Here is an 11716-nt window from a genome sequence, read left to right on the forward strand (position 1 = left end):
CTGTAAATCCATCAGGGCCAGGTGCAGAATCCGCTCCCAAATCAAAAACAGCTTCTTTAACCTCCTCCATTGATGGAATAGCATCCATCAAAGCACTCTCAGCAGCGGAGATGCTCTCGTGATCATATTCAAACAGCCTCGGATCGATATGCACAGCTCCACCATTGAACTTTGCACGATAGTGATTAATAATGTAATCTTTAATTTCATCCTGCAAAAACAAAGTAGAGTTAGTAGAAATCTTCAATTCAGAGATGGTGTTTTGGCTTCTCCTCATTCGAATGGCATTGTGGAAAAAACGAGTATTTTGATCACCGTCTTCCAACCAACTAGTTCTCGATTTGTGCTTGAGCATACTTGCCAGCTCCTTCCGCACATCATCTACAGCTTTTCTGGCATCAGCAACCTTCAAAAATTGTAACTCACAACTCACATTTTGATCCAAAGTATCACTCTCCTTATCTAGATTCAATTTCGCTTATTTTAAGCGAAACTGAACATCACCAAACACCGTTCTATTCCAAATCTTCAAAACATCCTTCAGTCTCCTCAATTTAGACGTGAAAACAAAAGGAGGCGCACCATCCAGCCGAACACTCCAATTTTCCTTAATAAAATCCAAAAAAGATGGATGAGAATGCCACATCTTCTGAATTCTAAAAGGAGCCCTCTTTGGCCTTGGACTATCAAAAGCGAAAACCCAAAAGAGGCGAATGATCAGAGCAAATTCGAGGCATAGATTTGCATCTCCAGTTAGCATACTTATCATGCCAAGCATCATTAATAACAGCCCTATCATGCTTAGAAACAATTCTATGAATACCACTCCGACAATTAGACCAAGTATATTTCTTCCCAATAGCATCTGCCTCCACCAAACCATTGTCAGAGATCCAGCTTCGAAACTCATTCATATAAATTTCTTTGATCGGCCTTCCACCCTTCTTCTCATCTAAACGCAAAACACAATTGAAATCACCCAACACCAACCACGGAATGGAAGTCAATCCCAGCCCCAGCTGCCGCCAAAGAGACCTCCTTGCTACCGCATCAGAAGAAGCATGCACAGCCGTGATATAACTACCAGAAAAATCTAAAGTTATAGCCTGCTTTGAAGAAGATAAAACATTCGGCCTTGTTAGAGTATTCCTCCAAAAGACCCATATGTTACCTCTCTGGCCATGCACTTCATTAGTAATAACATCTTCACAAAAATCAAGCAAATTAAGATTCCTAACAAAACGTGTAGTGCAACGAACCTGCGGCTCCGCAATACAAATAACATCAGGATTATGCAAGCGATAAAATTACCTTGTGACAAAATAAACATATTTTGGGATCCTAGTTACAAGTTGCCTCCACACTCTCCCCCTGCCACCAGACCGCGGCAACATGTAGGTGTCGTATGTTTTTTCTTTTTGGATCATGTCAGCTTTCACTTCACCAGCCCTATTTTTTCCACTCACAAACCGCGGCAAATTAATTAGCAAAAGAATAAGATGCATCATAACTTGAATAAATGCGCCCAAGTTTCCCCTTTCTTTACAACCACCATTGCACCACCACCATTCCATTAAGTTGACGTTCACACTCAGCTAATCAAGTCTTTTGACACGGTCCAATCTTTGACCGGACACCAAAAATACGGCCCACACCAAAGAACAACGAAAGAACCCACGTAATAATTCCTCACTCGGTCACCCTCTCCTCACGCCGTCGTTAAGACTCTTGACCTAACAACCCAATGTGAAAATTATGTCTAAATTCTTCATCATTTTTAATAACTCTTTGAAATAATTTCAGTCTCATTTTTTTTTTTGTTCTTCTCTTCTTCTTCTTAATCTCCAATGAAGAGAAAACCCATTTGTTTTTTCTGATGAAGATTATTACACTTTTAACAGTAATCTTCATTACTGATTTTACTTTATTTACGCTACTTGTTAATGGTTATGGTTCTTCTTCAACTCTAGCTATTGGTCATGGTTCACAAACTGTTTGTGGAATTGTCGCTGAAGAATCAAGACAAAGAATTCAGTGTTTTGGAAGAAATGGAAGTGTTTTGATTCAACCCAATTTTTCTTATGAAGGAATTTCTGGTGGGAAGGATTTTTTCTGTGGATTAAGTTCAGGTGGGTCTAGTTTTTTCTGTTGGGATTCTGTGTTTTCAGTTAAAAGGGTGTACTTTAATACTAGTGTTAGATTGAGAGATTTATCAGTTGGAGAAGATCATGTTTGTGCAATTAGAAATGATACTGGTTTTGTGGATTGCTGGAGAGGTCAAAATGGTAACTTTCCTTCTCCGGTGATTCCAGAAAAGTTTCAGTCTTTAACTTCTGGTAATGGTTTTTCTTGTGGGATTTTGAGTAGTAATCAAACAATTCATTGTTGGAGGATTAAAAATGATATTGCTTTTGATATTCAGAACAAATTTGGTAATATATCCATGTTGAGTTTAAATGCTGGAGACTCTCATGTTTGTGGTTTTAGTACAAACGGTTCTTTGATTTGTAATGGAAATAATGCTTCAGGGCAGTTGGATTTTCCTAGTTCATTGAATTCTACTGGAGTTTTGGAGAGTTCTAGTTTAGCATTGGGATTGAATCATACTTGTGCTATTACAAAACCAAACAGTTCTGTTGTTTGTTGGGGAGGTAATGGGGGATTTACAGGAAATGTTACACAAGGTGTACCATTTGAGTCATTGGTTGCTGGTTCCGATTTTACTTGCGGATTAACAACGGCGAATCTTTCAGTTATTTGTTGGGGAGCTGGTTTTTCTATGAATACTACTACTAATTCAAGTAATGGCCTTCCGTTGCCGAAGATTATTCCAGGTCCGTGTACTCAATCTTTATGTAGCTGTGGTGTGTATCCTGATTCAGATACACTATGTTCTGGTTCTGGAAATATTTGCAGACAATGTGAAAGTGACATTAAAACTCCATCGACACCCCCGCCATTGCCGCCTTCACCATCATCGCCACCTCAGGAACCAAGGAGACAAACATTTTGGACAGCTAGGAACAAGGGTTTATTGGCATTTGCAATTGTTGGATCAGTTGGAACTCTTTTGGGTATTTGTACTCTAATTTACTGTCTTCGGGTTGGAATTTGTTGTTGTCGACAAAAAAAGATTCATAATTCAGTGCAACCTACAATTACTAGAGGCAATTCTAATCCTACCCAAAGTGGAAGTGGTTCTTTAACTCCTCCATTTTCAAGATCATCCACCATTAGACGCCAGACTTCGCTAGCAATGAGACGCCAACGAAGCGGGACTTCATCAATTCGTGGCGATAGAGCTCAGGAATTTTCTCTGTCAGACCTTGCTTTAGCTACCAATCAGTTCTCCCTGGAAAACAAAATTGGTGGAGGAAGTTTTGGATTAGTCTACAAGGGAAAGCTCAGCGATGGCCGCAAAGTTGCCATTAAAAGAGTTGAAAATAGTTCCAAGCTTAAGAAACTGCAAGAGAAAGAATCTGCATTTCAAACAGAATTAGAATTCTTATCGCGTCTCCATCACAAACATCTAGTTGGGTTGGTGGGATTCTGTGTAGAGAAAGATGAGAGGCTTCTTGTTTATGAATACATGAAGAATGGTGCACTCTATGATCATTTACACTCAATGAGCAACGTTGAGAAAAGTAGTAGTATTTTCAACTCTTGGAAAATGAGGATCAAAGTTGTATTAGACGCCGCTAGAGGGATCGAATATCTTCATGTCTATGCGGTTCCACCTATAATTCACAGAGATATCAAGTCATCCAATATCTTACTAGATGCAACTTGGACTGGCAAAGTATCTGATTTCGGGTTATCACTAATGGGACCTGAAGTAGAAGGAGAGTCTATGTCGATGAAGGCAGCTGGAACAGTTGGGTATATGGATCCGGAGTATTACAGCCTGAATGTATTGACTCCAAAAACCGATATTTATTGCTTGGGTGTAGTGTTGTTGGAGGTATTAACTGGTAAGAGAGCGATTTTGAAAGACGAAGACGACGGAGGAAATTTGATTAGAATGGTAGAATTTGTAGTTCCGAAGATTGCGAATGGAGAGTTGTGGGATTTGTTAGATGTGAGAGTAGGGAAACCGGAGGGGAATGAAGCTGAGGCAGTGGAGTTGGCGGCTTACACAGCTTTGCGTTGTGTGAGTGTTGAAGGGAAAGACCGGCCAACGATTTCTGATATCGTAGCTAATCTTGACAGAGCTCTACTACTTTGTGAGGAGATGGATTTTGATGGCATCACCATTGTTTCAGAGTGAAATTCAAACCCAAGTACGGAATATAATTCTTTGACATTGTTTGATTTATTTTTGTATAGGATAGTTTCATACTTATATCATTTTTTTTTACTTTCTCAATGTAAATTTTTGATATAACACTTCCTTGTATCTTCAAATTTTAGTAGGAGGAATCATTTTTTTCAGTTATTATTTCTCAACATGATTGAGTCAGTAGACTTATACGTATATTTCAGACGGTCTGGAAACTGAACAAATTTATTATCGCGTTTAGCAGTAAAAAGTTACCATCCAGATGATGAAACTCCTTATTCACAACCTTAAAGTTACAATAGCATTACCTATGATCCTTGGTAAAATTTACATCATTCAAGCCATTACATACAAGTACTTGCAAGCCCCCAGGCAAATTTCAACAAAATTCGAATTTCATAAGAAGCTTTACTGATTTATATTTCTCTCCCTTGCGGCTGTATAATGGAACTGCTCTGATCCCTGCTCGCAGCTCGGAAACGGGTAAACAAGTCTGCCCTCCAAAATCATCCTTCCCTGTCGGATCAGATTCATGGACTTCAACTCGAAGCAAAGCAAGCTCAGGAACAGATAACGGGAATACAAATTCTTGATCCCATACAGGTGTCCAATCATCGTTGATTGTTTCCGTTTGCATCAGTACCGAATCACATTTCACGCCAGCAATACCAATCTGTCAGAAATTTGTTAAATTCATCAGTTTACAAAGGTATGAACTGTAAAGACTCATTTAAAAATTACAGAAGCACGGTAAAAACTGACTTCAAGATTTATTTTCACCTTTGTGTAGAAATCTGGCGGGGAGAACAAATCAAAATGTGTATGTTTGAAATCCAAGTGCCACCCTTCTCCCATGTATAAGTTCACCTGTAAGCAGTAGACAAAATTTGTTAAGAAAATGAATGTTGCACATAGTAATGATAGTTAGATCAGGCTAGCTATACCTTTAAGGTTTTTGCCACCGGCAAACTGTCATTAAAATGGGAAAAATGGTGATATGGACCAGAATCATCAAGCAGAAATTGCGGTTTTTTGACATAGCCAGACCCTCCGTTGGCTCTAAACATTCCGTGCATCATCCAGAGTGACCTTCCATATCCCTGTATCCAAGAACATATATTCTGTAACATATTTCTACTAGCTCAAAAGGAAGAGAAGAAGAAAAATGAGGATTCTCCGATACCTGCATATTAAGCGCAACCATTTGAGCTCCATGAATCCACCCCATTAACGGGTTGTAATTTGATGAGGTAATTCTACTACCTTTGGGATAAATCCTAAGAAAATTCTTCTGTGTGAACCTACACAAATTTGGTCATTAGCTATATCAACAACAATAAGAAGAAGAAACTTGACCAAATAGTGCAAATTGAACAAGGTTTTGGTACCTGACTACATGAGATTTATGAGTCTCTGTGGCTTTTTTGAATTTCAGTTCGTTCCAGCTAATACGACATGTTTTGTCAGGAACCACCCTTAAGACTTCATGCATTTCACCCTTACTTTTTGCACCATGAATTGCGATTAGAGCTTCATACTTGGGTGGTGCAATGAGCTGCAATGCAGACTCTCCACCATCATCTGAATCTTCGTTCTCCTCGCGATCTTTCTTTGGCTATACAAAACAGTTCTCACTCAGTAGGAAAAGCTCAAGGAAATGAAATGACTTTTATAGTGCAAGAATTTGCTGTTTTACTACAACCTTATGGCTTTTTTCAAGGTCAGAAACTTCCTCTCCCCATGGTTCGTCCTTTTGGTGGTGCGAACCCATCTCCATTTCCTTGATATCCTTAGGTTCTTGGCGCTTTTTTGGTGGTTTAGTTGAGATAAGGATCCGATATTTCAACGATTCGGGTGAATGGGATTCTGCTGAGCCTTCTTTGGCAGGGTTAAACAACATCTTTCCATATGTTTCAGTTATCATCTACAAGTGAATCCAGTTAATTTCTAGTTGGAAAAATGGCTCATCCAAAAGAGTAAAGAAGAGAACAGAACAGTAAACTCTACCTTGGCTACTTTTGACTGAAGATCCGGAGTAAGATGGTCTTCTAGAGTTATTACAACAGGGTATGGTGAAGCGACAAAAGCATATTCTTTGATAGATCTCAAACATTTTATGAGATCAATTCGAGTTGTTAGCGTCCTAAAACACCAGCAGAGAAAATGATTCAAACAAGTTATACATTTTGTAAAGATGAGTCTAAAGTTCATACCATCCATGAACAACATCGATGTTATCTTTCGATGAATTTGGCCATAAATCTAGCTCGATCACTCTTACTCCTTTCTGCAGAGCCTGTATGATCGGAACGTCGCTGCATTTACTACTTATTTGATTCCCGGTTAAGTACGAATTGTGGCCCGTGTATATGAAATAATGTGACAGTGGTGCAGTCATATCATGGTGAACCTGCAAAATCATAAGGAAAAATTGTCTAGGCTTACTAAAAGTTCAAAAAAAAACAACAGAATTACATTTGAGCTTACTAAAATTTCATCCTTCAGTAGGGCTTAGATAAACCCTAAACCAATACGAGGGTGCCTATAACAATTTCATGAGATAGAGAGTGGTGCTATCCAATGACCCACCGACAGAACGCGGTTATAATTCTTGATTCTCTGCAGAGCTACAATTTGTTTACACTTTACTAAAAGCCTGCATGAGAATGATGTATCTTTTAGAATATAGCCTTTCCACCATTTATGCCAATTTCTAAACCCAATGGAAGACCTGTTGGCCGTTGCAATGCACGTATTCGTAACATCAACTGATCAACGGCATCCTACAGTATTACGTATACGTAAAATCGCATCCTTACTAGTTGGTATTTTGTGCCGGTAAAACAGAACAAAAAGAAAAAACATATTGAATACCTAGAAATATTGTGCACTCCTGCTGAATTACCTAACAACCTAATCTGATTTAATAAATACTGGCCGGTGGGGGGTACTGGGATTTTGTTTGAAGGTGGCAAAGTGATGCACAACTTTAATCCTCCCTGTACTCACGGCACATGCGCCGCATGAAATTTATTTGGTCAATTTAAACATATAAGTTAAAGAAATGACGTATCTTAGAATAGAAATGACTAAAAGAAATGATTGTTTATTCGTCATAAATTCATTTTTCTCGGAGGGGATGAAGAAGATATAGTTTAGTATTTAGGAAACAATTAACAACTAACCGAGTCACAGGACACGTCGCATATCGGTATTAGCTTAGAATTAGAAATTTAGAAGCATCGTAGTCATCTCTTAACCACCTATGTCAGATACTGCTAAGAATTCATTTTGTTATAGTATAATAATCCAACTCCGGTCATCACCCAAACTATTCCGGCAATCTAACATCCTAATATATGACTGTAAAGTCTTCAACTCGTATTTGTTGCAGCCTGCAGGGTGACAAAAGTTTTGCAATAAATATGTACGCTGCAAGCAAGTTGCCAATGAAGAAAAAATCTCACTGGCCAAAGAATTCCAGTTCCCAATGGGAGACTTCATCAGTCGCAGACTTATTATTACTGTTTCTGTCATGACTTTGACTTCATAACCCCAAAATGAAAAGTATAATCATAATTAACGAGTTTACCTGGGGCAAAAGAGGAGGATTAGAATCACCGAAGAGAAACCTGAAGAAAGCTTCCAGATTAAAAACATCTTTTCTATGAAAAATCTTAACATGATGGTGTTGTTGTTTCAGTACTTCATCCATAATCTTTTGTGCGCGTTCTTTTGTTGTATCCTTTTCACCTTCGTAGTGGAATAAGAAATCCTGGAAATTATCAACAGTCATGATACCATTAACTGAGTATTGGTTGAATAAGTTTATTACATCTTTTGGTGCTTCAGATGCTCTTAGTTTATACGATCTGTTGAAACAACAACAGACTGTGAAATTCTGCTTACTCGCCATCTTTAGGGTGAGAGAGAGAAAATGATCAGTTTGAGAGGAAATGATCTTGAGTTGCGTTAAGTTGATAGAGTTTTCGGTTTTTATAAGGGGAGAGAAGTATATGGCATAGGGTCACTTCAAGTGTGCCAAATACTGTACCCAAAAGAGCATGGCCGTCGTTAAGTTATTTGGGACCGGGGCGAGTTTTTAAAGAGACTGTATAGAAAAAATCTATTGTTAAGGCGTTATTAACACAATTATTGATGAAAGATTAAGAAATAATATACTGCTGTAAAATGAATGAATGAATAGTGGATTTCCCACCCTACTTAGAGCATCCACGATCACCACCATATTTGGGGACTATACCCAAATTTGGTCTGAAAGTGAGCCGTAATGGAGGTGACTAAAGTTATATATATATGGTCTGGAAATTTAGGGTTTGAGACCAAATGTGGCCGTCAATCCAGACCAAATCCAAATATAGTGGGGCGAAAGTACAATGAGCGTGTGAGGTCGGGCGAGAGTATAGTGACCGTTTCAATTTGGGCGTAAATGTAGTTAGTGCATGGGAATGAGGCGGAGATGGAATGAGCGTCTGGTTGAAACGTAAGTATCATCAACGCTTGCACAAACGATAGCTATATGTGCGCCTCACACCAGGCGTTTTTATAGTGCTCGTCCCACTTATACAATAATTTAAGAAAATGAAAACAATCATTGCTTTGTATAACTAACTCCACGGACGGTTGCTATACATCCGCATGTTGGTTTGGCGTGGATTTCATCTCCGTGTCATGCCATGCGTGAATAATACCTACGTCTGGTACATACGTCTATAATACCCACGCTCACTAACATACATTCTTTATACATCCGTGTGAACACATAAATCACGAAGCCATCCACGTGTTCACAAATAATATTCGCATACATCCAATTCTAGAATTGTACGTCGTATGCGTAACGAGGATGATTATATCGATTCATCGACTCGAAGTCTTCGGGCTTGTCATTGTCTAGTCGAATATTATCATAAATAATGTTCGTATAAAGGAATAAACCAAGAATCAAGTATAAATGTAAAGCATATGAAGTTTAACGCTGAATGTAAGGTGCTGAAATGTAAATAAGACAGATTTACGTGGTTCGGCACTAAGGCCTACATCCACGGGGTTGGTGTTTCACTATATATTGAATGGTTACAGAGATAGTCGAATGACTTTAGAGTATACATAGGTCTGCGGAAGTAGGGGGATTACTTACTCTTCCTACTTCTCTCTCCTATCTTCTCATATAATTGCTCTCAATTGGTCGATCCCTTCTCTCTTAGTGAAGAGGGGTATTTATAGGGTTGGAATGTGGGTCCCATTTCTGAGGCGCTGTTGTAATCTTATCTTCTTGTGCTTTGTGCCTATTACGCAGAGGTCTTCGGCATATGCCGCGGCCTGAGCTTGAATACGAAGGATTATCCTCGCCTCTTCCACGCGCTGATTGACACGTGTATATCTCTTTGGTATTTAATGCGGGTAGATGGATGTCTGTTCGTGTCAGACAAGTGTCTCTTTGTCTGGTCACATCTGTGTCAGCCAAACTTCCTCTCAACCGTTGATATGGGATCTTCCTCGGGATTGGGTGTGATAACACCCAAGGGGTATTATCTGGTGCTCCTCTGAGCCATCACACCTCTGTGATCCTCTGTCCCTGACCGTCAGATCTGCTGACCGGTGGCATCTTCTGATGAGATGCTTGCTATCATGTTTTGATATCTTGTTTTACATGCCTTCCACGTGTTTCTTTCTTTACACGTGGTGGATGATGAAAGGTGTACATACAATTTGCCCCTCTTCTTCTAACTTGGGCGTATTTTGCAATTTTGAAGAAGAAAGGTAGTCCTACACGTTTCCCACTTTGCATTAACTTTCCTCGTAACTGCTCCTTGGTACGAGGAGCAGTTATTGTCTTCTCTAGCTTCATAAAAAGGAAAGAGAATGTGAAAAAAACTTTTATCCTCTTCTTGTCAGTGTTCATTCTCTTCTTGTTTTCTATTCTTTTTCTTTAGTCATTTATTATCATCATTCTTGTGAGGAAGATAACAGCATTCAATTTTCTGTTTCTTTCGCTCTCGATTGTTGTTGCCCCTATATCTTTTGGTATCTCCGATCCTCCTTTCCTCGACTGTGGTTGGTGCTTGTCGTCCTCTTCTATACAGGTATGGGGTTTTTCATTAGCTGTTCATCATTGATTTATCTATGTATCTACTCGTTTGTCTCCTGCTGCTGTATTCTTGGTTTTGCGATGAAGATCATACATGTCGAAGCATATATGCTTGCCCCTGTTCTTTGTTACAACGTCTGTGAGTCTGTATCTGTGTATTATCCCTGGAGTCGGATGGAGTATTTTTTAGTTCTTGGGGTTTTTAATGTTTATCCGGATGAACCATCAATTATGGGTTTTTTGATCTTTAGTGATCTCCTCGTATTCTTCTCTAAACAGTTTTTGTGTTTCCTTGTAGATATGTATGATCGTCCACGGGATCCTTACCAAACCCCTTCGTCTAGTCCGCCAAGATCCCCTCCGCGTCGATATTCTGACAGATCTCCACTTGGGGAAGGTCTTTACAAGTCTTCGCAATCGGATCCTCGGGGTCATAGGGTTTCATCTTCCTCCGGTGCGAAGGTTGTGCCTACTAAGAAAGGGGATATGCCGAAGGGTCCTTCTGGATCTAGGTATGTTGTTAACCGCGCCCCTTCTCGTCCTCGTGAAAATTCTAGGAGTACGCAGGCTCCTCCTCGTGATGACTCTAGGAGTACGCGGGCACCTCCTCCTCGTACTGAAATAGTGGATGCTCCGCCCCTTCGTTCAATGGCTCCTCCTTCAGTGCCTCCGTAGAAATCTTTGCCTCCTCCTCCCGCGGTTTCTTTCAAAGGGAAGTACTCCAAGGGTACTATGTTGAGATCTGATCCGTCTAAAAATCTTCCTTCTAAAAGGAAAGCTTCGGAATTGAGTCCTACTTCTGATTCCGCAGAGGAAGAAGAAACTGTCCCCGTGATACACAGCATTTCAGTTGGTAAGAAGAAGGTCACTTTCAAGCATATTGATCTTGAGATGTTCAAGGAAAAACATGAACTTCAAGCTTTTGAGGTTCGCTTCTATGCCCCTGACGATGATATCACTTACGAGCTCCTTTTTAATTATCAGTTTGACGAGTTTCATATGTTGACTCCGGTTGGAGCCTTCGAGGCGGGTCTCATGTTGCCCCTATATAAGTCGGGTGACTCCTTTTATTATGACGTGTTGGCTAGTCTCGAAGGCTCTTCCACGAACACTCATAATCGTTCCTTGTCAAAACTATCTGGGAATTATCTTTGCTCACTGAAGGAATGTTACCTGTGAAGCAAGGGAGAGACTATGATGACCTGTTATGTTCCAAATCCTGCTGAGAGAGAGTGGTACACTCCTCAGAATTTTAACAGTTATTTTGGGGATTATGTCAACAGCAAAAACCGTAATCCGTGGAGTGTTAGTCTTCGTAATATTGC

The 11716-nt window shown here is 39.7% G+C and overlaps 2 protein-coding genes across 3 annotated transcripts; one reads left to right on the forward strand and one right to left on the reverse strand.

Moving 5' to 3' along the window:
* Positions 1–1792: 1792 nt before the first annotated feature.
* Positions 1793–4434, forward strand: LOC113314149 (putative serine/threonine-protein kinase-like protein CCR3). The gene has a single exon (XM_026562912.1). The coding sequence runs from the start codon at positions 1877–1879 to the stop codon at positions 4265–4267; it is 2391 nt and encodes a 796-aa protein (XP_026418697.1). The 5' UTR covers positions 1793–1876; the 3' UTR covers positions 4268–4434.
* Positions 4435–4485: 51 nt separating this feature from the next.
* On the reverse strand, positions 4486–8268 carry LOC113314150 (phosphoinositide phospholipase C 2-like). 2 transcript variants are annotated; one of them, XM_026562913.1, is made up of 9 exons: positions 7872–8268; positions 6493–6689; positions 6287–6422; positions 5982–6203; positions 5668–5894; positions 5463–5580; positions 5224–5379; positions 5060–5146; positions 4486–4952 (listed from the first exon to the last, which is right to left on the reverse strand). In XM_026562913.1, exons 1-9 carry the CDS (start codon positions 8193–8195, stop codon positions 4659–4661), a joined length of 1761 nt encoding a protein of 586 aa, XP_026418698.1. In that variant the 5' UTR covers positions 8196–8268; the 3' UTR covers positions 4486–4658. The 2 variants fall into 2 exon arrangements, with proteins under 2 accessions (XP_026418698.1, XP_026418699.1); XM_026562914.1 differs by lacking the exon at positions 7872–8268 and adding an exon at positions 6869–7004.
* Positions 8269–11716: the final 3448 nt, after the last annotated feature.

The sequence above is a fragment of the Papaver somniferum genome, chromosome 9, assembly GCF_003573695.1.
Source record: "Papaver somniferum cultivar HN1 chromosome 9, ASM357369v1, whole genome shotgun sequence".
In the NCBI taxonomy this organism is placed as follows: Eukaryota; Viridiplantae; Streptophyta; class Magnoliopsida; order Ranunculales; family Papaveraceae; genus Papaver; species Papaver somniferum.

Bases quoted from the DNA above. Each gene is read 5' to 3' on its own strand.
- LOC113314149 (XM_026562912.1), top strand. From the start codon at position 1,877: ATGAAGATTATTACACTTTTAACAGTAATCTTCATTACTGATTTTACT.
- LOC113314150 (XM_026562913.1), bottom strand. From the start codon at position 8,195: ATGGCGAGTAAGCAGAATTTCACAGTCTGTTGTTGTTTCAACAGATCG. The intron at 5,895-5,981 runs GTTGTAGTAAAA...TGTTTTGTATAG, and splicing joins ACCTTGAAAAAAGCCATAAG to CCAAAGAAAGATCGCGAGGA. The intron at 5,380-5,462 runs GTATCGGAGAAT...TCTTGGATACAG, and splicing joins TGGTTGCGCTTAATATGCAG to GGATATGGAAGGTCACTCTG.